This window comes from Marmota marmota, unplaced genomic scaffold (genome assembly GCF_001458135.2).
Source record: "Marmota marmota marmota unplaced genomic scaffold, marMar, whole genome shotgun sequence".
Lineage (NCBI taxonomy): Eukaryota > Metazoa > Chordata > Mammalia > Rodentia > Sciuridae > Marmota > Marmota marmota.
In genome coordinates this window covers 22,942,309-22,968,994 of record NW_026000229.1, presented here as the reverse complement: position 1 = coordinate 22,968,994, position 26,686 = coordinate 22,942,309, and the positions used below count along the sequence as shown (strand labels likewise).

Genomic DNA, 26,686 nt, shown 5'->3' with positions numbered 1-26,686 from the left:
CATTCTAGAATCCTACACTGTTAGAGCAACCAGGGACATTGAAGTTAACTAGACTGACCCTTTCATGTTAGGAGGAAACTGAGGGCAGATGGAAGTTCAATGACTCCTAAAGTTATCCTGCAATAGGTTGCAGGCTGCATCTTTTAGCAAAATGAAATTGAATATTGTCTATTCTTGGCTTTGGAATTGACTCTTCCTTGAAGATATTTGAGGATTTGGTAATGAGCACCCTTAACTTATTTGTCACTTCCTTTCATCACACTTACTCCCGTCTTAGAGTTGTGCTGAGAAGCATGAAGGACTTGACCATTTGGGAGCTGAACCCACACCCCTTCCAGAGTCTGAGCAGTGTCTGAGTGGCTTAGATCTTGGGCCACGGTGGGATCTGCAGACCAGCACCATTATCATCACCTGGGAGCTGGTCAGAAATGCAGTGCTGGGCCTGCTTCAGGCTTCTTGAGCAGAACGAAGTGTGTTATTGAAATTCCCAGGTTATTCCTATGTTCATTTGAATTTGAGAAGTTCCAGATTAGAAACTGTTGGCCAGTGAAATTACAGATGACTAGGCAAAGGGCTGAAGGGAACTCCTTATGACCAAAATATATTCTGATTCTATACCTAAAGAAGTTACTGTTGCTCAGCTGGGGAGAAGGTGAAGACACAACAAAAGGAGTGTGGTTTCCTATTGTCTCCAAGTAAGGAAGGGACTTATTATTGGTGACTTAGGCCCTCCTTGTGCAGTCGGGAGTGGACTTGCACAGTTGTGTTGGGGAAAAGACAGTAACCCTCTAACAAATGAGCTGACCTAAAAACACTTTAATACCTCTCAGCTGGGATCCTGCAACCTCAACACACTGGAGCGTGGGGTGGCCAGCGAGATGGAACTGACAAACCAACATTCCACTCCCTGGCCTTCCTGGTCTCCACGCCTCAGCTGTTTTCACTCATTCAGCAGAAAAAGGGAGACAGAAAAGAAACAAAAGCTGGCCGTGGCAGAGGCCTTGTTAATTAGTAAAACCTGATATGTCTGTGGGTTGGGTCTGTATGAGGACGAACCAGGCGGCCCTTCGTGGTGACTTGTTCTCCGTCAGGAGCGAGACAGTCAGATGTCAGATTTGTGCTCTACAAAGTGTTCTGACCAAGCAAAACACTCAGACGGGGCCACTGTTGGTGATGTTTGGAGATTTTGTGTTTGTTATGAGTAAAATATCCCTTGTTACAGGGACAGTGTGAATATTTCTCAACGTGGGCATTAATCACAAGAGCTGGCAAACAGGTCATTATTTGTATCTGGTAAAGAGTGTAGTTTTGTTCTTTTTGTCTGTGTGATTCAAGTAAATATTCTTTTTTTCTCCCCTCCTTTTAAATTAGTAATTGAAGCACATGATTAAAAGTTAAGTATCTTAAAAGTAGTAGAAATTTAGCAATTCAACATATTAAAATATTCCTCTTTGGGAAGAATTGTTTTCTTAGTTGCTATCAATTTACCAATCAACCTTGATTGGGAAAGGTCTTAAATTTTTAATGAATTAGCCAGCCAAGAAAACTGACTTTTTCCTTGAAATAAAATGGGGGTCATCTTTGCGCAGTTGCTCTGGAAAGACTCTGAGACCATCTCAGTGGTCTCTTTTGAGAAGAGTAGGCTTCATTTGTAGCTGGTAAAAATATGCAGGTCATGGCCTGAAGCCAAGCATGGTGATGGACAAGCACAGTGGCTAGCTGTGCACAGTCCCTACCTTTTGGGAAACAGATATAGGTTTTTTTGATCTACCAACCATAATAACACACCTGCAAGAGCAGTCGCCTCACTTAACCAGATACTGACACTAATGGACTGGGTAGGTGCTTCATCCCATTTTACAAATGAGGAAATGGGTTCTGTGAGGCCAGATCCAATGGAAGACCCTAGCAAGCGGCACATTCTGGGTTTGAATCTGATCTGGCCAACTGCAAAGCCCCTGTTCCCTCCTCTACACTGTTAGATACTATTGGTACTAGAGACGCTAACCACTGAACCACATCCCCAGCTTTTTTATTTTTTAATTTTGAGACAGGGCCTCACTAAGTTGCTGAGGCTGGCTTTGAAGTTGGGATCCACCTGCCTCAGCCTCCCGAGCTGGTGGGATTACAGGTGTGCTATGCATTTTTTGAAGTAAAGGTGAAAATTCTATTCTGGAGATTATTATGGTTGTTGCTTAGACTGTGATACATGTTTGTGTGCAGAGTGTGTGGGGAGGAGGGTGCTTGGCAAAGTCACAGGGCAAAAGCTGCACCTTCCAGGAATACCAAGCTTACAGTATTTTTAATATAAAAAGAGACATGGTGTAAAATGAAAAATGTTAGTTGTCAAATGCAAGACTTACAGACATTTTCAGTGGAAAAACTGAGTATTGAAAGCAGTTTTTCACAGCCCTTGGGATTTCTCTCATCCTATGTTGGACTTCTCTACTTGAAGATTGCTTGGGTGGAAAAGTTGGAGAATCGCTCATGCAATTGCAAGTCTAGGGCCATCTGGGCCTTTTCTACTCTCCCAGCTATATGTGGTGAAAAGGAATTGCTTAACTATGTAAACCAGCGTGGGAGAGTTGGCGCTCTGCTCTGTTTGTACAGCTGCTCCAGGGCTCCGTCTCCGCTATCTTTCATGGCCCAGAAGTGCTTGTGAATCGGCCAGGAAGGGGTTTCAGAGGCTGGAGGAGGTGAGAACTTGGCTGAGGAGGTGAGTTGTCCTCCAAATGCCTGTGGCCATTGATGGTCAGCATTGAAAAAGAAAATGTACATGTTGAATTCCCATGGTTCAAAAATTCCAAGAGGGTTTGTGATTGAGAACTTCTCCCTACTTTTTTCATAGCTGCAGTTTCTTCCTCACAGCCAGTCTCTAGTGGAGCCCAGTAGATATGTATCTATCCCCCCTTACCTTCATTTTGTACACACAGAATGGCGCTATGTGCTCTATTCTGTCTTATTCCCCACTTTCTCATTTTTCCCCCCAGCTCCACAGAATACCATTGAACCCATGTAACTTATTTAGTGCCTGATGAATTGGCATTTGGCTGTTGGCAGTCTTTGGCTATCATAGTGCCATATGTATGCTATTTTGCATTCATGTAGGATGAAGTGCTAGAAAGTACAAGAGACCAAAAGAAGGTACATTATAATTTCAATTATATACTACCAAACTGGAGCTCCTACCAGTTTCTCACCTTCCCAGCAATGGATCAGGGTGCTCCCCCAGAAATGGATGAGGGTGCCATCTCCTCGTCCTACTCACACTCAGTATTGTCAAATCTTTTTGATGTTGGCTGCCTGATAGGTGAAAAAAAAAATGATTTGAGTTCGGCTTTTAGTGATGGTCCAGTCTTGAAAACAATAGAAAATTACACATTTCCTACTTTTGCCTCTGTGAATATTACCTAGTACAGTGTTTCCAACTTCCTGGGGTGGCAAAAGAATCAGAGTTGATTTTTGTTAAGCTATTTATGACGTCTGTATGAGTGAAGAATGAAATGCTAAAAAGCAAATCCACAGGATCCTTTTAAAAATAAGCATCACAAGTGGCTGATGTAGCTAAGTAAATCAAAAGCATGCTCTTTGGTTTCCTTTCCAATGGCACATCCTCTCTAATCTTGTTATGACTCGTAGGACTTAAGATCAAAGCTTCCCAGAAACACAGGCTCAGCACTGTGAGTGGGGTCTCAGTGTTTGTGCCCGGTGACCTCTGTCTGAGTAGCTTTTTTTCCTTACCCTGTCATGCTGTGGTTCTGTGGCCTTTGGAAAAGGTGATGCCTAGATTGAAGCATTTCAGAGTGGAGAGGCCTGGGAGGTGCTCTAGACCAGTTTTCTTTGCTGGCAGGTCATAGAGAAGAGCCTGCAGGTAGTACTTGCCTCCAACAAAGAGACAGTAGTTTTATTTGTCTTTTTTGATTCCAGGACTGCTATAAGCAAATTAGATATGGTTTTAGGAAAATAAATTTGCTCTATGAACTTTGTATAAAATAGCGAACTGGGTGTGTGGAGAAGGGGGTGGGGGAGGACCAGAACAGGAGAGTGCTTCTAGAAAGGTTTGCCAACACAGGCTTCTAAGTTCTTTGTAAACATAATGTGGTTCACCATAATGTGAAGACCTAGAGAAAAGCATATTCACTTTACAAAGGATCACAAGAGGACTAAGTGTGTGGACATACACAAACGGTGTGTGACACACACAAACTCCCCGGAGTCATGCTCAGCATGTGCCTCTGTGAAAATCGGGGTTGGGGTTATCCCTGCCAGCTGGGAACTGAGCCATGAACTTGCACACCCAAATTCTGCACATCCATACACAGTCCAGTGGCCTTATCTAGCATGTCAGGGCGCTAGTCAGACCCAGAGCCAGGGTCAACCAGTCTAGTTGTTGGTATCTTCATCTTCCTGAGTCTTCCAGGTGAAAGACCCACTGCAGATGTGTTTTTTGCTTTACTGAAAGGTTCAGACAGGTATCTATAGTCTGCGTTTCCTCCCACAAACACTTCAGCAAACCACTGGGACGAGAGCAGCAAACCCCACACCATCATTGCTGTGGCCTCCAGGTTTCCCCTTCTCTCTTCCTTTTTTAAGGCAGCTATATTAAGATATGATTCACATGACATACAGTCCAGTGGTCTTTAGCACGTTCACAGAGTTGTGCAGCCATCGCCACAGGCCATGCTGGAACGTTTTCATCCCCTGACTCAAGAAATCCCATACCTCTTAGCAGTCTCTCCTGCCCACTCCCTATATTCCTCCTGGCCAACCATTTAACTCCTTTCCCATCTTTGTAGACTTGCCATTCTAGAAATTTCATGTAAATGTCATATGGGATTTTTTGGGGACTGGCTCATTTCACTAGGCAGAATCTTCCCAAGGTTCATCTGTGTTGTAGCATGCAATCAGTATTTCTTTCTTATTTGTGGTCAAATAATATTCTACTCTATACTATGCCAACATGCCCTATTTTTTTCTTTTATTCATTCATTTGTTGATGGACTTTGGGGTTGTTTCACTTTTTGAATATTATGAATAATGATGCTATGAACATTCATGTACAAGTTTTTTTGTGAACATTCATTTTTATATCTGTTAGGTGTTTACCAATGAGTTAAATTATCAGGCTCTCAATAACTCTAACATTTTGAGCAGCCACCAAACTATTTTTAACGTGTCTACACAACTTTTTACCCCCACTAGAAATGTCCGAAGGTTTTAATTTCTCTACATCTTCCCCAGCACTTGCTCTTGTCTTTTTAATTATGGCTGTGCTAGGTGGGTGTAAATTGGCACTTCATTGTGGTTTTGATTTGCTCTTCTCTAATGACTAATGATGTTAGAATCTTTTCGTGTGCTTATTGGATTTTTGTAAATCTTCTCTGGAAAGATATCTAATTGGCTTTTTGGCCATTTAAAATGACTCATTTATCTTTTTTATTAATTTGAAGAATGTTTTATATATTTTTTTATGAATGTCCTTTATCGAGCATTTGATTTGTAAATATTTTCTCTCACTGAAGGGGTTGTCTTGGCAGCATCCTGATGGTACCATTTGCAGCACATAAGGTTGTGAATTTAAAGGAGTCTCGTACCTTTTTGTTTTATCAATTGTGCTTTTTGGTGTTGAAGCTTGGAAGTCTTCACCTAACGTGGGATCACAGATATTGAATCTTGTGTTTTTCTTCCATGGATTTTATAGTTTTAGCTTTTACATTTAGGTCTATGATGCATTTTTTAGTTCATTTTTTCTGTGTCACGTATGGAAAGAGTCTTATTCTATTCCTTTGCGTATGGCTGTCCAGCAGTTGAAGGACATGTGTTCCCCGCTAAATGATTTTGACATCCTGTTGAAACTGATTGACAGTAAATGTAAGGGTGTGTGTCTGGATTTCCTGTTCTATTCCTTGATCTCTATGTCCTTATGTCAGTACCACCCTGTCTTGATACTTTTGGTGTTGTGTTCTCTTAAGACAAAAGAGTTAGGGCAGGAATGGGCTAGAGTGATTGGCTATTGAATTCTTTAGATCATTCCTCTGGATTTCAACAACGTTTCCTTTCTCCTGTGTTCGTCTCTGTGGTGCATTCTCTTGCTGGTTTCATTAGAAGATGGTATATCCTGAGAAATTCTCAAGTAATCCTGAGAAATTCCAGCCACTTGCACCTTAGTTTGCTCCTAGGGATGTCACCTAATCTTACTGTAAACTCAGCTGCTTGGTGCTAATGGGTCTTCTAAGATGTATAGAATGAAACATTTGGGGTTGTAAAAAGACGCTCTGGTTTCTGAAACTCTCTAATTGGTTAAGATCAGGATAGTACAGCTTACTCTACTGTTAAAAGATTTAAAGAGCTTTCCAAAGGGCTATGCAAGTAAGCAAACAATTTTACTAGATAACTCTCTCTGGTGGGCTGTAAGGCAGGCTTTCAGGGTCAAATCTTGTCCTCTGAGTCTTTCCTTGCACGCCTCTGCACTGTCATTTCATGAGAATGAGAATTGAAGATATGGGCATCTATGAAGCAGTGGAGAAATGGAGAAAAGCCCAGATGACTGCCCAAAGAGTTGGAACTCTGGACAAGACCACTTGCCATAGCTATAAGCTGCTAAGCCCCCAATAAAAAGCAGAAAGGGTAGGTGGAGGAGCCTGAGTGAGCGTGGGAGGGAAAAATGACATTTTGGTCCAGGGACAAGCCCTAGAGTGATACTAAGGCAGATGAACTGGGCTTTCGTAGGATCTGCACATCAGTAGCATGGGCTTGGATTGGCCATTTCCCCTTTCCCTGTCTCAGTCTCCACCTGTACAATGAGTGCATTTGACCAGATCAGCAGTTCTCAAAGTACCTTCCATGGGACACTAATCTAAGAGAGAAGGAATCGACAGGAACTGCCATAGTTGTTGCCGTTCTCTTCCTCTGTGAATTGGGTGCAGCTTGAGTCACTTTCAGATGATAGCGCCTAGAGCATGGCTCTGAGCGTGGCTATTTTGTTTTATGTTGGACATTAACAAACCTGTGCACACAAGCCATCCTCCATCGTGAGCTTTTATTAAGGGCCCTGCCCATGACAAAGGGCAGGGAAGTGAACACATTGGAAGGCGAGAGCTGAGTCAGGTTCTGGATTCCATCTGCCCGAGTGCAGTTCTTTCTAAGTGATCTTGAGCAACTTAATCTACCTGAGCCCCAATCTCCTCATCTTTGAGGAGAGCAGCACTCACCATGAGGCTTATTACAGGGTGGTGAGCCCACGGAAAGCACATAGCACAGGTGAGAACTGGCAAGTTTTTCTACAGAGTCAGATGGCAAATCTTTTGGGCTTTGTGACAGCAGAGGCCTTACCTCTTTGGGTTTCTGGCTGTCTTTGCCATGGTAGCTTTAAGGCAGCCACAATTTGCGTATGAGTGGGCGTGGCTGTGTTCACAGAGAAACTTGTTGTTTGTTTACTTTTCTTTCTTTTTTTTTTTTTATTTGTCACTGAGAATTGGAACCCAGGGCCTTGTGCATGCACAGCACAGCATGTGCTCTCCCACCCATTGAGCTTCACCACCAGCCTACTTCATTTATTTAAAGCAGTGGGCAGGCTGGATGTGGCCTGCAGGCTGTCATTGCCGAGCCCCCTCCAGCACTAACCAAGCACAAAGCCTGGCACATGGTGGGTTTTCGTAGGTGTCAGCTACTCACAGCCCGGGGTCTGCCTGTGGACTCCAGTTCCCTTGTTCACAGATCCTTGTTTTTAACAGAATGTTGAGGTCCTGGCCAGCCGGAGCAATGCTTCAGAGCAAAGCCAGGTGGGAGCTGCCATCCGCGAGAAGGCTTTAAAGGAGGAGAACGAGAAGCTGCGGGAAAGAATTGGAGAGCTGGAGCGGAGAATGGCTCAGCTGCAGAGGCAGATGGAGGACGTGAAGGGTGATGAAGCCCAAGCGAAGGAAACGCTCAAGAAGTGCCAGGTGAGGCTCGCAGTTTGCGCTTTCTTTCTGGTGAGTGGCCTCAGACGCGGGGAAGAGGTTTATTTCCAGAACTTGGTAGGAAAAGTCAATCGGAGTATATCCTCTCTGGGAGAGCCGCTTCTTTTGTTCCTCCAGAAGAGGTGTAAATGAGAGGCCTGGGAACAGGGATGATGAGGTCAGGGTGGGAAACCACGACCCTATGTCAGACCTTTTTACCTGCGGAGGCTTCATGGGGCCTCCAAGCACCTGCAGAAGCCACCTTTGCACCACCATTAGCTGATTCTCACTTGAAACTGTTGTTTCTTAACACGTAGTTGATGTTTTTGAGGTTGCACAGGTTTTACCAAACCAATTATCCAGTTTGCTAGACCTCTGAAAGTGAGAAGCTATTAGCAAGAGATGCACACACCCATCTCAGTAAGCAAAGGCAGCTGCCAGTGGAAGAGGAAATCCTGGGTATCCATCAGCATCACCTGCAGACCTCTCACAGAGCTGACTGAGCCTGGGATTGTTCCATACCTGTAGCTTCTGAGACTCCAGGAGCATAAATATTTGTATTTTCAAAAATGTCCTAGATAATTTAAATGTTTACATGCAGCTAGAACTGGAACTGCAGACAGGCTCACACGTCTAAGAAGCCAGCTTCTGTGTGTCATGTGTCATCTTGCACCCATGATGGCATGTTGTGACCACAGCCACACTGTGGATATCTTCTCGTTCGTCTCATTCCACCGAGTTGGCCTCCGAGGCACAGCACATGTCTCGGCACTCCCTGACCCAGTGTTTCATTGTAGGGTGAAATGCAGCAGCTGGAGGAGGCCCTTGTGCGTGCCAAAAAGGAAGAAAAAGAAGCCATGTCAGCCAGAAGGATCCTAGAGAGTGAGCTTGCAGATGCTCAGGTAAACACGGTGGGCTGTCATCTTTGCCCCCTCGTGAAGGGGCAGGCAAAGATTGCCACTGTCATCTCCTTCCAGATAGTACTCTTTTACCTATAATAATCACCTGAGCATCTGACTGTCCATCTGTACTGATGGTTCTCACCTGGGGGGACATTTGGGAATGTCTGGAGACATTTTGGCTGTCACAACTGGGGGTGATACTGGCACCTAGTGGGTGGAGGCCAGAGATGCTACTCAACATCCTTGAAAGCTCAGGACAGCCCCCACTACAAAAAATCATCTGGCCCACACATCAGTGGTGCTGGGGTTGAGAAACCTTTGTCTATATATTAAAGAGCTTGACAGCTTTCCAAAGATAAAAGATGAATTGTGTGAGAAGGCTGGCAGGATTGGTCCCCAAGGCGGTGTGCAGTCAGCTTTCTGGCTGAAGCCAATTTCCCTTCTCCTCTGGGCAAATGCACTCCGCAAAATACAGTCCTTTAGGATGGCAATTAAAAGGAGCAGGAGGAAGTCATTTCCTTGAAACTAGATAGCTATCTCTATTCAAAACCAGTAGATTCTTGGAAAATGAGATTTTCCCATTTGAAGGTTAGAAAGATTATTTGAAGTACATTCTAACAAAACCCCCGCACTGAAGTTCTAAATAGTTTGCATAGGGACCTCATTGTGATCCAGGTATGTCCTTCCTTCTGCTGGTTGTCGGGTTTTAAAGAACCTGCACCACATATCCCTCAGGCGAGTTTCTGTGGTGATAAAAGCCCGTGGGGGGTGGGGGGTTGAGAGTTAGCTAGAAGGAAGTTGCTACAGTTTTGCATTAGGGACCAACCACTTGTCACAGGGACAGGTGGGGTCTGGGCACAGTAAGTATTAATTGCTGAGTCAGGATTCATCTTTGTAAATGCCTGATGACAGCTTTCCTTTACTGCTGTTTCTCCTTGGGGTGCAGAGCAGGAATCACACAGGGCAACCATAACTCAGGCCTCTCACACCCAAATAGTGTCTGCCCCTTGGGTTTGAATGAGAACCTATTTCTGCATGAAGCCTTGTTTTTTCTGATTTCCTTGACTGACTGCTTTTGTTTTTCTTTCTTCCTCCTTCAAGTCTAGATCTTTGTTACAAACTCTTATTGAGATGGTTTTGTGCGGATGGCAATTTTACTGTGCTGCCAGTTAAAACTCATGATGATGGTTGGTATTATCCAACTAGTGGTCCAAACGTGGGGCTTACATTTGTGAGCTAGTTGGGGGCAGAAAGAAAGGAGAAAATGTGTAGTAATAGGGGCAAAAAATCCACACCTCCATGTCAGGTCCACACCAAGAATGAAGTGCAGCTGTAAAGTCTCTCAGGACATTTTTGACTAAACAAGAACATTGCCCACACGGGGAAGTAGTTCAGCAGCTGTGGACTGAACTAATTCCTGTATAGAACAGAAGAGGGCCTATGGAGCCGGCCCACAGATCCTCATGTCATTGCTGCCCCCATCCCCTCCTGATGTCTAGCCTGGCCTCATATTATTCCTGACATGTTACTTTTTGGGACAGTGTTCCCAGTAGTGTGGAGAAGGCACAAATGCTTCAATACAGTGTGTAGCTACACACATTGATCAATGGCAAGAATTTAAAATTGGCCTGATGGTTTCACCATCTTTACCTAAATTAGCTGGTCTCAGGAGTGTCATGAAAAATATATCATCACTATTATTAAAAATACATCATCACTCCAAAATATTTTTTTCTCTAATATTGAGGTCCAGATCGACAGCTTCTTTCATTCAATAACTTATTTGCATGCCTCTTGTCCTTAAAACGGGCAACCAAAAGGGAACTTCACCTTTGAGGAAGAGGAAAGAGTAGCTGATATTTTTTTCACACAGCATTTTACATTTAGTGACTTTAGTATCTGTTGCAGCTTTACATGTGATAAATATTTATTTTCATGGCAACTGGAGACAATGGTGAACTTCTACCTGATTTACTGTGACACAACCTCTGGCAGAGGGATGTAAAAGGTGTCATTCTTAGTTTGCTTGACCCTATCCCCTGGTCCAGGACTCTGCTGCTAGGCTACTTGAACTGCATTCAAGGCAAAGATGTCTATCATTCTGATTCCTGGTTACTTCTGCAGATGGGGAGGTGAAGAAACATTTTCTGGGGAAGCCACAGTTCTTTCCTTCAGGGATGGGATCTATTCTGTCTTCTTCCCCAGCCCTACTGGGCTTCTGTGCATAGCAGACAATAGAGGGAAAAGCTCCAAGGATTCCACTGTTGTTGTCTACAGTTATTGTGGCAAAGGCTCTGAGAAGATGGACTTCCTTCTATTAAAGCCACTCCTCCTTTAAGCTCACAAGTTCATTGAACTTGGTTACTGATGTGGGCTAATTTGGTTTAGTTCTGCATCCATTGACAGAAAATGGTCTCAAACTCATGGGCACTCACTGTACGTCATCAACTTTGTCTTTATTCTCCACTTTGATAATTTTCTCCAAATTTTTGTCCCACTATTAGCAAATGGGCTTGTGTCATTTGGTTTTAGAAATATAGTCACTGTAACTATGGAGCATTTCACTCAACATTGTCCTTGTGACTGGTTAAAAAAGTGCAGTGTTTCCAAGTTTACTTCTTTTGATATGAATTTGAGACATGTTTTCTTGGCAGTGACTTATCAGAACACATTTCTTGAATAACTGAAGAAGCGGAACATTGTTCTAGACAGTGATTCTAAACTTTGGGGCATAATTGTTTGGTTAACTTTTAAATGAAAATTTGTGGGTCTCACTTTAACAAAAAATGTGATCCTGTCAAGGGGCTAGGATCTATAATTTAAGTAAGGAGTACCCCAACTTTTAGTGATTTTGCTATAAGAAGCCTTTAGACCTCTTTTGGGAATAGCTGTGTTCAGTGACTGAGTTACTGCCATGTGCTAATAGCAAGCCTCAGGGAGGAGATACGCCCAGTTAATCTGTTCCTTGCCCACATGGGTCTTGCTACCTTGCAACAGGGGCAAGCATACAAGAGATATTATAAACATAACTTATCAAAATGATTATTCTAGGCACTTTGTGTGTTGAAGTGAGGAAGTTTGGGGGACCCCCAGGACCAGGATGGATGAGAATGTGGTACCTCCAGTGGCACAGGAGAAGGAACCTGAGCCAAGGGTGGGGCAGAAATGCAGCTTAAGGAGGGTGATTGGGGCTGGGGTAGTGTGTCTGCTGCCCCAGGATCCTTGGGCTTGGGATCTGAGAGGAGGAGAAAGGGAGGCTGGGGGGTTACCAGGGACAGGAGCCGAGGTGGAACCTGAAGGCTCTATAGGAAGCTACTACTATTCCTTGGTATCCCGGTCCCCCACCCCCCAATAATCTGCTTTTTGGAGATGCATGTTCCTGAGAGTTTCCCCCACACGATGAAATCCTACCTCACTGGTATCATAGCTCCTCTTTTCCCTTTGCTCCCAGGACCACTAAATAAATTGCAAAACAGAAACCCCAGTCTGACCCTACTTCTGGTATTTGCCCAGCTATGTTTCTGGCAGGACCCACTCCTGTTAACTGCCCCCAGGGTGAACTTCTGCTTACCTTTCTTTTGCCACCTTCGTTTCCCCAATAGCTTTTGTTGACCTTGGTTCCTGGCAGCAATTAACTTCAGCAGCCTGGCTGTGCTGGCTGCTTCTCAAAGCAGAGCTAGTCCACCAGAGCCAGGGACCAGAAGGCCTCCATGGGAGGTTCTTTTTAGCCCCAGGCCATGTGGTTGGCAGAGCAGAGCTGTCCAATACTGCAAACCCAGAGAGCTCAAAGTGGTGTGGGAGTGTTTTTAAGATGCCTGACTTACGGCATGTGACGGCAGCTAGAAACTGTTAAGCACTGTACAAATATAAACCATTGTTCTATGCATCCTCTGTAGGGACACAAGACAGACAAGCCATACATATTCTTGTACTAACCCACATTAACACTTGCTAACAGTTTCTAAGTGATCCAGTTTGTTTGGGTCATGTCCTGATCTGCACGGCACCTCTTCTTCTTCTTTTTTTTAAAATATATTTTCTTTATTCTAATCAGTTATATATGACAATAGAATTGCATTTTTACATGTCATACATAAATGGAATTTAGCTTCTCATTTGTCTGGTTGAACATGATGTAGAGTTACACAGGTCACACAATCGTATATATACATAGGATCATAATGTCCAATTCATTCTATTATTCTTCTTACCCCCATAGCCCCTCCCCTCCCTTCACTCCCCTCTGTCTAGTTCAAAATACCTTCACCCCCCCCCACCCCCGATTGTGTATTAGCATCCACATTTTAGCATTTGGTTCTTTGGGATTGGCTTATTTCACTTAGCATAATGTTCTCCAGTTCCAATCATTTATAGTGGCCATATTTTCATTCTTCATTAAAGCTGAGTAATATTCCATTGTGTATATGTACCACATTTTCTTTATCCATTCATCTGTTGAAGGGCACCTAGATTGGTTCCATAGTTTAGCTATTGTGAATTGAGCTGTTATAAACATTGATATGGCTGTGTCACTGTAGTATGCTGATTTTAAGTCCTTGGGTATAAACTTAGGAATGGGATGACTGGGTCAAATGGTGGTTCTATTCCAAGTTTTCTTAGGAATCTTCATACTGATTTCCATAGTGTTGCACCAATTTTCAATGCCACCAGCAATGTATGAGTGCACCTTTTTCCCCACATCCTTGTCAATGTTTGTTGTTGCTTGTATTCTTGATGATTGCTATTCTGAGATGGAATCTCAGCGTGGTTTTGATTCGCATTTCTCTAATTGCTATAGATGCTGAACATTTTTTTTCATATATTTGTTAACCGATTATATTTCTTCTGTGAAGTGTCTGTTCAGTTCCTTTGCCCATTTATTGACTGGGTTATTATTATTATTATTATTATTATTATTATTATTATTATTATTTTTGGTGTCAAGTTTTTGAGTTCTTTATAAATCCTGGAGATTATTGCTCTATCTGAGGTGCTTGTGGCAAAAACTTTTTCCCATTCTATAGGCATTATTCTCCTTTTTGACATCCTGATGCTTGGGGGCCCTAACACTGAGCCATTTAAAGAGGTTAGTGTAACCTTCCTGGGAAATCTTAGGATTTTTGTTTTGGAATTGCATGTTGCTTAGATTTTGAAGGACATATGTCTCTGTGACTTAGTGAGATGAGAGCCTTGGGGAAGAAACCAGGGATAATACTGCATCCTCTATGGTTGCATTTTGCAGTAAGTACTGGGATTTGGTGCCAATTCATGGCAGAACCACCCATATATTCCTTTTCTGACTAGCATCTCTTCTATTCATCAAGTTCACCTATGGATTTTCAAATTCATTTTCATCTGTGTCTGAGTCCAACTCATGACTTCTGTTGATGACAATTCTTTCACTCAGGTGGACTCGTGGGTCAGTATTCTTTCCTTATATATTTGTTTTTAGCTATTCTGACTCTAAGAACTGTATAATAGCTGAGTCAATTCTAGAATATTTGGTGCATTGCTGTATATCATAGTAAATTGCCAAGTAGATTTCGGTTGGTCTAGGGTATAACAATAGGCCAGTTTTTGAACATGAATATTTTTCAGATGCTCCTGAATTCCTACCACGAGCAGCCTTGGCCATTTGTTGTGTTTCTATAATACATGCTTGGTCTGCCCCTTCATTCCTGAGAATGCTTTTGGTTGAATTGACCTATATCTTTGGAAATACTGAAATCATAATATCTACCTTAAACAGTTGTTATCCAAATGAGTTAGATACAAAATAGCAAGTAAAGTAGTATATGGCAAGTGTCAAAAAAAAAAAAAAAATGGCAAGTGTCAAAAAATATCAGGTCCTGGATTGACCCTGGATTTCAGAACCAACAATGTACTTGTTTCTCTGTGATGACTTCATTCTGATCTTTTCCCTTATCTCTGAAGTAACAGCTCTAATTGCTTTGCAGTATGGCTATGATATGCCTTCTGCCACCAGTTTCTGTGGTTGACCTGATGTCTAGGTGACAACATTGTCCTTTTCCTGCCATATGCAGAGAGATCTCAGTCAGATCACCCAGAAGCAGAAGCATCTGTCTGAGAAGCTACATGATGAGACTGAGCAGAAGGAACAGTTGAGAAAGCAGAAGAACGAGATGGAGAAGGAGCGCTGGCACCTTGACCAAACCATTGAGAAGCTACAGAAGGAGGTAAGGGAGCAAGAGGTGGGGCATGTGGGAGGACCACCCCTATTGGGACCCAGCTCCCTTTGGGTCTGATGAAAGCTAGGGAAACCTGCAGTTCCAGATGAGTACAAATGTTCCAGGGATTTGTAGATCCCAGGAGCAGCTCTTTGGACTTGTTGAGAATCCCAGATGCAGAGAAACTGGACCCTGGGCACCAGAATCACTTCAAAACAATTAGCAGAAACCTGGTAGGGAAGCACACACTTAACCAGTGTTTCCTCAATCGGAAACTACATCTCTGTGCAGAGCCAGAGCATTTATATCTATCTGACAGTTTCAAAACACTGTAATTGCTGCTCACATCTGTTCCAGAATACTCAGAAAGAGAAAGGCACAAAGCTGATGGCTTCCTGCATTCTAGGACCTGATATTTTTTGACATTTGCCATTTTTTTTGACACTTGCCATGTGCTACTTTACTTGCTATTTTGTATCTAACTCATTGTGTCTTTATCTTTTAACAACTGTTTAAGGTAGATACTATGATTTCAGTATTTCCAAAGAGGACTCAGCCAAGACCCAGAGAGTTATGAATGTGCCCCAGTCATAGACTGATAAATGGCAGAACAAGGGTCTGACCCTAAGATAGTGTGTCCAGCTCCAGAGGATCTGTTTGTTCACTCCTCCATGCTGTTGCCAAGTCAGAGATGACCAAACCTGGACAGCCCAGGACCAGGTGCTTGGCAGCCTTGGAAAAGAGGAGATGCTTTCTGTGTGAACTTCTGCCCACACGCCGTTCCCTGGACCCAGATGGAGCATCACAGGGTGGGCTCATGCCCATTTCACTTCTTCCAGATGGCTGACATTGTTGAGGCGTCCCGCACATCAACACTGGAACTCCAGAACCAGCTGGATGAGTATAAAGAGAAAAATCGCAGGGAGCTTGCAGAAATGCAAAGGCAGTTGAAGGAGAAAACCCTAGAGGCAGAAAAGTCCCGGCTGGCAACCATGAAAATGCAAGATGAGGTAATTGACCAAATCGTGTTCTCCTATGACCCTCATTCAAAGTGCTTTTCTAGCCTGCTTTGAGATGCTTCTACAAGGAACTTTGGGGATAGTTTAAGATGGCTTTTGTGCTTGGTTCTTCTTAGCCCTCTGATGGTTACTTGAGCAAATGACATTCTGTGACACAAAACACCCACCTGACGCTGAGGTGAATGGACACAACTTTAACTGGAGCATTTTCTTGACTCAAAAATTTGTGCCTAAAATGTTGAGCTGCCATTTACGGAATAGGAATGGTCTGCCCAGTTGTGTTCAAATGATTTATAAGCGTTCATGTTTTAGTTTACCCCTAGAACAAGGATTATAGTGCCTTTTTTTTTTTTGGATAGAGATTGGACCCAGGGGCACTCTATCACTGAGCCACATCTCCAGCCCATTTTATATTTTATTTTGAGTCAGGATCTTGCTAAATTGACCAGGCTGGTCTCAAACTCTTGCCTCATCCTTTCCGGTTGCTGGGATTACAGGTGTGTTCCACTATGACTGCCTAGTAATAACTGCTGACTTTAAAAAAAAAATTTTTTTTTGTTTCCCTTTATTTTTGAAAATTCAGACTTTTAACAGGATAGGCTGGTGGCTAATAGTTTCAGAACAGTAATAATGAAGACTAAAATAAATCCCTAGGAGTTTGAATATTGGTATTACTGAAACCTATTTTTGATTTTGTATTTAATGATAAAGCAAAGAAATCCAAATGTTGTTACTGTTTAGTCCTGGCCTCTAAAGAATTAAATAAATAAAGGGAATGTTTTTAATTGTTTTCATGGGAAGCTAGAGGCTTCAGGGGTTGCTGATTTCTAACTGTGCCTCTTGCCAGCTGGATGACCTTGAGCAAGTTACTCCCGTTTTCCGAGCATCTGTTGCCACACAAAATGCTGGAGACTTAGTGATTAAATGAGAGAATATGGAAGATGATAGCAGAGGGCTTGTATCACCTGAGCACTTAATCAATGATAGTTTCTTTTTCTCTAGTTCTAAACCTTATTTTCTCATGCAGAACTAAGAACACAAAGATTCCACAGGAAAACAAAAGTTCTCTTTAAAAAACAAAACTTTTAATTTCTTTGATGATCAAAGTAAAGTGGCCCATGAGTCAGCTCTGAAACTGTAAGAGAACAATGGATATTTATTATAGACTTCTAAAACACTTCTGAGAGGACTCTGACAACAGAGCCCCTCTGGCTCAGGGTCACATGACACGTGACTCCCAGTAAGAACTGAAATCTGCACAGTGACATCACAGATCTATGGCATTAAACATTTTCATTTCTATAGGAAAGGGGTGGAAGGGGTTCAGATATTTGCCAGGACATCACAAAAAATACCTGGTCTGTTTTGATTTTCAAATATCATAGGGTCACAGTGACCCTAGCAAAGTAGTCGCTCTTGCTTTTTGTGTAAAGTTTTTTATGCTACAATATTTGGGTTGGAAGGAAACTTAGAGATTCTCTAGTTAGATAAGGAAACTGAGGCTCAGAGAGATTAGTTAAAGCCAGATGGACCCTTTGTTATTTATAAAAGTAGTAATTAAAAAGATTCTCTATAATGAAAACAAAGATGGTTCTTCCTAGATTTTCTCAGTGGCACAGCTGTGTGAGATATTTTGTCTATTTGTATAAAAGATATGGATACCTCATCACTCCCCCCCCACAAAAAAAAAAAAAACTATAGTCAAGTGCTACCCTTAAGACACCAAAGTCACTCCTGATCCTTGGAAAACTTGAGCTCAGCTCTGGTCACTGTCCTTCTTAGTTGAAAAAAGTTCCTGGGGTCAAATAGTGCTGTAGTGCTTGCTGTCTTTCTGCTGAGAGAAATGGACATGTGACCATATTGCCATTGTGTCTGTGGCAGGGAGCTAGAAAAGTTCTAATGAAGGTAATCCTTAGGAATTAAGATTTAGAGTTTACCAACTTTCAGATTAGTTTCTGAATTGTTTTGCAAAGGGTGGCTTTAACTGCTTAAAGGTAGCACTTGCTTTAAAAGTTATTTGCTTACGTTTGATTCAAGATAAATTGTTTTCAACCACTAAACTGGGTGAGTATCCTTTATCTGAAATGCTTGGGAATAGAAATGTTCCAGATTTCAGAGTTTTTGCGTAGAATTTCCAGTTGAACATTTCTTTGTAGAACATCTGAACTCCAAAATTCTCTTTTTAGTTTTGGATTTCAGAGCATTTTTGGAATAGGGATGCTCAGCCTGTTACTCTCCTCTGTGTGCCCTTATTGGGTACTCTTAGTATGATACAACCCTTGTGGGGCTTGGGGGTACCTATTGGGCATGGGGAGACATGAGGTGTTGGGCAGGATGCCAAGAAGAAAATGTGGCTACGTATTGTCCAGTCTCTCTCTGACTCTCAAACCTATGTTCTTTTGAGTTTTATCTCATTTGATTCTCATAACAGCCCTATGAGGTAGGTTGATAATTACTCCACTGTTGCAAATGAAAAAATTACATCATGGAGAAACTGAATGTTCTAGAGTATAGTGAACCCTCTAAATCCAGAGGATGTTCATCACCCTTTTTCCAGGGATGATGTTCACTCTCTGCTTTCATTCCCCATTACCACCAAATCCAGACCAGGGTCTGTAGGTGGAGATATTTTCATCAAGGCTGTTATTCTAATATCGGGTGCTCTGTTAACCACAAAAGAACACACTTCCTAAAGTTTTCCTACTGGTATTCCTGAACTAGTCTAACCTATTGGGGCTTCCACAACTTTTCTATGTTGAACACCCCAAATGGGGTGTTCTGTGTCCTGTAACAGCATTTGCAACTCACTTCCATACATTCCCTGAAGGAAATAAACCCCTGGTGTATTCTATTCCTCAGTCTGTGCCTTCTTCTACCCCCTGTACCATCTCCAAGAGGGTAGACTTTGAGAACAAAAGAATGAGCCTTGGGCTTCAATGAATCAGCTCACCCAGATGATTAAGAAATATCTACTGTGTGCTGAGATGGCTGTCCCCACTGGGGAGATTTAGAGAAGTTACAAACAGGCAACTTTGGCCCTTGACAGGCTGGTTTGTCACTTGCATTTTCTTTAAAACTGTTAATTTAGTGCCATCTTGTGGATGAAATAAACCACTGTAAGTTATGATGGCTGATCATTTTCTTCTACAAAGCCATGGCTGTCACCTAATGTACATTTATTGTTAGATTTTGTGCCTGCAGGTTGCTTTGAGGTCATTAATTTAGTTTTTGTTTTATTCTAACTTTAAATCTCTTTTGAGTGGTGCTGATACAGATGGGCAATGAGTCATTTTCTGGAAAGCACTAACCTAATTGGGTGACCCTTGAGTATTTTGAGCTTGACCCATAGGAAGAGCTAGGTCTTGCAATGCAACCTAGTACCAATATGTCCATACACACATATTAGTATCCAGTACAAAATAACCACAAACAATATCTGCTCATACCAATATTTTGTTTTATTTAATAAAAAATGTCAACCAGTATGTCAGAGACTAAATTTATGACCTAATGGGTCACTGTAGCGGGGAAGCTCTCTTTTTTGCAGCAGAAGAATCTGAGGCCCAGAGGGAGGTGGGACCTGCTCAAGGTCTTCTGATCTTAAGAAAGTAGAAGTTCACTGGATTCTCTGTGCTTTGGGATGAGCTGCATCTAATGGGGGTCACTGTGCTAGTGATGTACCCCAGAATCCCCCACCCCCAAAACACACATACACTCCTTGTCTTTCTAGATGCGGTCAATGGAGGAAGAGTTACGGGACTACCAGCGAGCTCAGGATGAAGCACTCACAAAAAGACAGCTTCTGGAGCAGACACTGAAGGACCTGGAATACGAGCTGGAGGCCAAGAGTCACCTCAAAGACGACCGCAGCAGACTCCTCAAACAGATGGAGGTCTGTGGGCCCCATGGGAGGGAGCTAGAGAGGTGGAAAGCCAGGTCAGGCCACCAGGAAAGCAGCCTGTCTGCTCACCCCTCAGCCTGTGGGAAGCCTTGCAGCTCTAGTCTATCATCAGCCAGATGTTATTAAGGTCATTTCTTGATTTGGTGAAGAAACTGGTAATTCATAGACCTGGAGAAGTTCCAGCCAGCAGGGATGACAGGCACAGTTTAGTCTAAATGTCCTGTCTTAAAGAGGAAAGGGAACAGATTCCCTAAGAAGTTAGAGGACTATGCCTGAAGGCACAGATAGCTTGTTCCTTTGGGTGGTGCTTCAAACTACAAAAGCTGCAAGCCAGCTGCATGGCCCTCAGTGGGCCTTGGACCCAAATCTCCTGTCCCCTAGATCATCAGCACCCACTGGCCATACCACACACTCCATCCACAGCTGGTCTGTTGCCTTCATATATGACCTAGCTTTGCTAAAGCTAAGCAGCAGACTGTGGCTCCATTCCTTGTTTACAAAAAAGACTCTCAGAAATGACTCAACCTGGTTGCCAGTTGGGGTTGAAAATGCAACACTAAAAAATTGTAAATGAAGTAGCAAAATCTCCTCATGGATGGTCGCTGAGGATGACAGGAAGAACATTAAAGTCGGTGCACCTGAACTTTTAAAAAAGAATAATCCTCAAGAACAAAGCCAAGTCCAAACCAGAAACACACACACACACACACACACACACACATACACGTACTGCCACTGGAATTTAGAGAGAGAGATAGGCTAAAAATTGAACCTCAGACTTTTGGGGGAGAGTGAAAATTGTTAAAGTTTTGATAAAAGACAGACAGTGCTCAAGGCCAGGGAGAGATGGCTTAAATTCAGAATCAATGGAATTCCTGATTCAGCTTTGCAAACAAGCAGAAATAACTTTTTAAAGCCTCCAGGGGACTTAACAGTTTATATCTAGGGAGTGATGTTTCAACCATTGAAGATTTTATGAGATCGGCCTCTTTTAGAGACCAGAATAACCTGATTATGGTTTTATTGCTTTTTTAATAAGATTGCTCTATTTTACTAACTCTTACTTCTGGCCTTTGTAGGGGAGGTTATTTTAAGGCAAGCTAAGGTCAACCCAGTTAACTAGAAAAGGATTACTCTAGGTTCAGGCAACCTGGATAAAAGCAAACGGGAGCCCCTCAGGTAGTGGGAAAGAACTTTGCTGTGATGAGCCCTTGCCTGGACCTTGCACTAGTCTGGATTTGGGACAGGAAGAGAGTCCCAGTAAGAAGTGATTTTAGCTGATGATTGGGTTGGGTCATCTCCCTTTGTAGTTGACTAAAAAGAGCATTTCCTCTGGCTGACTTAAGGTCTGGAGGCAGTGGCATAGCTTAGCTTCATTTGCCCCTCTGCATCATTCTAGAGATTTTTCCATTAATTAGAGAATGACTGGCTCTCAAGGTTTTTGCCACCACTAAAAGTGCTCAAGGGATGTTTTCTTCTTAAGAGATGGCTGGCAGGACTGTCTTGCTGTGATGAATGTCTTGCTTGGTCCTTCCCTAGCACTTAACAAATTCATTCTTAGGATTTGAGAGTTCTCCTAGTGATGGACATTTTCTATAAACTCAGACACTTGGTCTGTTGGATATAAATGCAGCCCTTGGGGATTGATCCTTGGTTTCTGACTGCACTGAAACGGAACAGGGGAGTAGGTAACCACTAAAGAAATAGGCAGCTTGGGGCAGGACCCAACTCTGTCCAGAGTTGGCTTTTGGGACTCTGTTCCTGGGAGAGAGTTTTTTAGTTTCCCTATAGGTTGTGATCAGTACCAGGGGAGGTCCTTCACAGGAGTTCCGAGAGTTTAATTTTTGATGCTTATAGATAAATCCATCCCTTATCCATCAGCTTTGGCCATTGCAAATTCATATACAAATGCTGCAGGCTCACATTTAAAAACTCAGAATGCCGATTGCTTTTTAGTATGTGTGGCTCTGAGTTTACCCAGACCTATGACTAATCTGCTAGTGTCAGGAGAAACACAGCCATAACCACCACCACCCCCAGTGCTAGATGGGCTGGTTCACATTGGAAGTCTCTTTTCACACACAAAACTGCTTTGAAATGCTTTTCTCTTAACACTCAGTGATATTAAATTAGAAGCCAGCAAGGAAGACAAATTATTCATATGTGATGATGAGTTTACCAGAACTGGCCACCAGGGCTCTGTGTATTCAAAGGCAGGTTTGGAAGTGAACAGTGCCTGGAGTGCCTGGTTCCCAGAGGAGAAGCGGGTGTGGAAGGCTGCTGCTATGCTTTCAGAAGGAAGGTTCTTGGAAACTCTAAGCAGGAGGGAGGAAAAACATTGTCCTGAGCATGAACTATTTAGAGAAATTTGCCTGGGATGGTTTCTCAGGCCCCATGTTAATTTTTAACAGGCAACTAAATGGCTTAGGTAGATCTATTGAAAATTGTTGATTCATAGGGAGAAAAAAAGACTTAAAGGAGACATGCCAAAATATCTTTAGATTTTGTGTTCAGGATTGGGGTCGTTTTTTCTTCTTTTATGTATTTTCTGCATGCACAATTACATGTTATATTACAAAAGCAATAAAATGCATGGTTTTAAAAATATCTGCTTTGGGAAGTAGAATACATATCTTATTCCTATACCCTAATGCTACTGAGTTCTCATTTGCCTTGGGGTTTTCCTCCCATAGGCCAGTGCTTGCTTCTGATCTGAGTCCATGACAGTGAAATAACTTGTATGTGATTTCTTTCTCAGGACAAGGTGTCCCAACTGGAGATGGAACTAGAAGAAGAAAGAAACAACTCAGATTTGCTGTCTGAGAGAATCACTCGGAGCAGGGAACAGGTACTGTACAGTATGACAAAGAAACTGAGAGAGGTTAACCATGAGGATTCAGTTAGGACAAGGAGAGGAAGTTCATGCTATATGGAAAATGACGGAAAACTGAGTATTCTTCAACATAATGAGTCACTAGAATGAAAGAATAAGTGACATAAAGTAGAAGGTTCCCAAGTGGTTGTGGATGACAGTCTATTAACTAGAATTGGCTAAGTACTTAGCCCTGAGGCACTCAGTTTTTGGTTCATCAAGCCATTGTGTGACAAGTGGCAGCAGTACTGTGTTAGGTGCAGTAGAAAGCAAACTCCATGATGTTGCCTTGTAAGCAGTTCTCAAGGTAAGTGGCAATATGTACACCTATGAAGCCTTCACTTAACGATAACAGTACCTTCTGAGTGAATACTTTATACAGTTTTGAATGAGTTTCACTTAACATTAGATCTTTACAACAGCACTGTGAGGCTGTCCGGGGTGGTTCTTGTTCTCATGCTGTGGATGACTGCACCAGTTTCCCAGGCTACCCTCAGTGTCATCCCAAGGGTTTTTTTTTTTTTTTGGGTTGTGTTTCCATTTCTTGATTAAGGTTCAGAGGGACTATGTGATATCCTTGCAATGGTGGAGCTGGAGAACAGTGGTCCTATCACTTGAAAGTGGTGACACTGTTAAGTAGTTTCTGTGCCCCCAGTGCATGCCCCAACCACTTGACTGATACGAAACTTTGGAGCAAGAATTCAGAGCACTCAGTGGCTGTTTAAATCTGCCCTTCAGCCTCAACCCTTATTTCCATGATGCCTATGAACATAGGTAGAGACTTCTCGTAGGATGTGTTTTCATGGCAGCATAACTGTATGCCCGGTACTGAAAAATGGCACCAGAGAAATTGAACATACACTAGGATTTTGACTGGGATTTTTTTTTGGTGTGGGGGGGAGATTAGGATTAGCATTAAAAAAGTTAACCCCTAAACCTTGGAAAATTGCCAAGTATCAATTAAGAAATTATTTTATAAAAGATTAAAATTAAAAATCTGAAATGCAAGTGATCTGGGCAAAATCTTCCCTGTCTGAAAGGGGACTTTCTGTTCTCCCATCTGCTCCCTCACGTACATTACCTCAACTCAGGATGACAAGAATGGGGGGTGTCAGGGTTTAGGGACACAGTGAGCAGGCAGCCCCTGTTCGAAACTGCAGGTGATCACTGGCTTTTTTTTGTACCTGCCCTGTTTCCATGCTGACAAGAGCACTTTGTAATCAACTGTGATGCTCATACTGCTGTGCTCCTGATGGTGAAGGAAGTCCAGACTCCACGGAGCCCAAGTTCTGCCTGTAGGTTCCAGGGCTGTGCTAATGGCATTATAGCATTTGGGGGTGGTGGCAGCTGCTCAGGCTTAAGCTGCAGAGGTTGAGAGTTTCCTGAACACCAAAGCCCAGACGGAGAGCTCAACCTTGACACTTGGCCCCCAAAGTTCTTAGGGAAGTCTGCATCTCTTACTGGAAAAAACAGCATTTTGTTATGCGTTCCCAACAGCTTAGCTAAGTGTTCACATTACCACAGGGCATTCCAGGATCTGCTAAGCATTCATAATGACAGAAGAGTGACCATGAATTTGTTTTGCCAACCCTTCTTGGGACTTATGCCCAAGAGGAGGAGTGGTGGGAAAGTGTGGCCTCTCATCAATGCCCAGGCAGTTGAAGCAGACTTCCAGTCCCATGTTTTATACCAAAACCAAAACTTACACTAGAATGAGGTAGGCTCCTTTGGCACGGCTGCTGGCCCAGGACTATGAGGTACCTGGCCTGGGGTCACTTTGGCCTCCTCCTTTCCCTCTGAGTCGAGCACTTAGATTGTGGGAATGGGTATTGCTCTCTAATATGGTCAAGGTTGACTGAGCCAAGGTCACTGAGCCAAGAAACTGACGTCCATCCAGGGAGGAAGTTAAGGGTTGCAGGAAAGAGCTCTGGCCTAGAGTTCCTGTCCTGCTCCTGCGTTAGTCCAGGGGAGCTCTGGGGAAGCCCTAGCCTCTCAAACCTATAAAACAAGTTAGTTATTAATCCAGGAGATTCTGAAGTCTTTTCTAAATTTTAACCTTGAAGTGCATTGAGAAGGTTTAATAAAACCCAAGTATCCAATTCACCCTTTAACTCCCCCTGAATGTAAAGGATACACTCAAAAAGAGGAGTTCTGCAAATGTCTGCAGCTCTTTCCCCTGTTAGCTCTTTCCCTCTTCTCTTTCTTCTCACTGCATTCTGAGGTATGGAGGAAAACGTCTGGTGTTTGTTATAAATGGAGAAACTGAGCACCAGGTTCAAACTGATGTAGAAACTGGTAAAAACCAAACCCAAATCCCCAAGATAATGTGCTCTGTCTTCACTGAATTCTCAGAGCTTCTGGCCTTGGCTGCAGGAGCTGAGAGGCAGGGTAGAGAAATGTGTTGACTGAATACCTGCCTCACTGGAAAGCACTTAGTGGTCAAAGTTGAGGTTGATCTGAAGCTTATCTGAAGTCTGCCTCTTCGAGTGAAGGTTGTATAGAGAGTTCTTGGGTATAGGCAGTTGGGCCCTCATTGTGAAGTTGTTTCAGTCCACTTAGGTTAACTTCCAGGGCCACATGCCTGCTGCTTTCCTGCTAGAATCAGAGGAAATAAAGAGAAACTTGCAAACCTGAAATCCTTCGTCCTGGTCCTGCCAAATGCTGACCCTATGACACCCCCTTAACAAGGGCTGGTTCTTAAGGAACAGGAAATGGTGCCTATTATCCTGAACCTGATAAATAGCATTGGCCCTAAGAATCCCAGAAAACTACTAAGAGACACCAGAAAGGGAAAGCATGGGAAAATTTGGATCTTGCTCTCCATAAATTAAAAAAGTTAAAGTATATCTCTCTTTACTTAAACTCTGAATTCTTGTAAGAGTTTCCCCTGAATCTTTGCTCCTTCCCCAACCCCCAACACCTCCTATTCTTTCCCATAGTCTAGTGCTAGGGCTTAGATGAATAAGCCAGAAAAAGGTTTCCCAGCAGTACTGGTGAATGGCCAACCCCTCAGATGGAAGCTGAGATCCCTCAAGGATCTCATTCAGTTCTCTAGATTGCTCCAGAGATTTGAGGCTCTGAGCCACCCAGTGGTTTGACCAGAGTCTTGCAGCAGTTAGCTTCAGAGGCTAACTAAGCCTTAGTTCTCTTGGTTCCAAAGACAGTGTTCTATCTGCTAATGCTTGTAAAATGTGATGAATACTTACTGTGGACATGACATTGTGGAAAAGCTACAGAATTACTTCAAATGGTCCCTGGTCTTGAGGTGCTAAGATTTGTTTAAGGAGGTATACCAGATTTAAAAAATGGAAAACGGTAAGTAGCAGATGCTAAGTGCCAAGTGAAGGATGTGAAAAGCTAATGAGGGAAAGATCATCCCAGCAAGGAGGACCTAGGCAGAGTTAAAGGAAGCTTAATCTCAAGTCAGCTTTGAAGAAAGAAGAAGATTGATACCAACTCAGAAGAAGGGAATGGAACATGAAATGCAATGAGTGAGATTGCATCTCCCAAGTTGGGAGATAAGAATAGACATAAGCATGCTGAGGAGCTATGAAGGGACAGGTGTGTTCTGGTTTCTGTTGGGGAAGGAAAAGAGATTAGTTTGGAAAAGAAGATTGAGGCTTTTGAATGGCCCTATCCTGAAAGCAGTGGGGACCCATCGAAGTTGTTCAGTACAGTGAAGTATACAGGGTTCTAGAAGATGAGTGTAGCAGGACTTGGGGTAAGAACAGGAGACAGGAAGGAGGCCTCAACAGGGCTGTTCCCAGGAAAGAAAGGAACTGAGACCAAGTCCTCCATCCTTTTTGCACATCTGTTTTTTTCTCTTCCTTATATATATATTTAACACTTAGTTTCAAACCTTCCTGA

General features: G+C 42.9%; 1 protein-coding gene across 3 annotated transcripts in view; it reads left to right on the top strand.

Moving 5' to 3' along the window:
• Cgnl1 (cingulin like 1) overlaps positions 1-26,686 on the top strand; it is a 103,802-nt gene that overhangs the window by 62,363 nt on the left and 14,753 nt on the right. For all 3 annotated transcript variants that reach the window (XM_048793081.1, XM_015480614.2, XM_015480613.2), the window contains 6 exons: positions 7,734-7,940; positions 8,735-8,839; positions 14,884-15,036; positions 15,867-16,037; positions 19,777-19,938; positions 22,706-22,795. In XM_048793081.1, the coding sequence (XP_048649038.1) occupies positions 7,734-7,940; positions 8,735-8,839; positions 14,884-15,036; positions 15,867-16,037; positions 19,777-19,938; positions 22,706-22,795 (888 nt within the window). The remainder of the gene's footprint in view (positions 1-7,733; positions 7,941-8,734; positions 8,840-14,883; positions 15,037-15,866; positions 16,038-19,776; positions 19,939-22,705; positions 22,796-26,686) is intronic.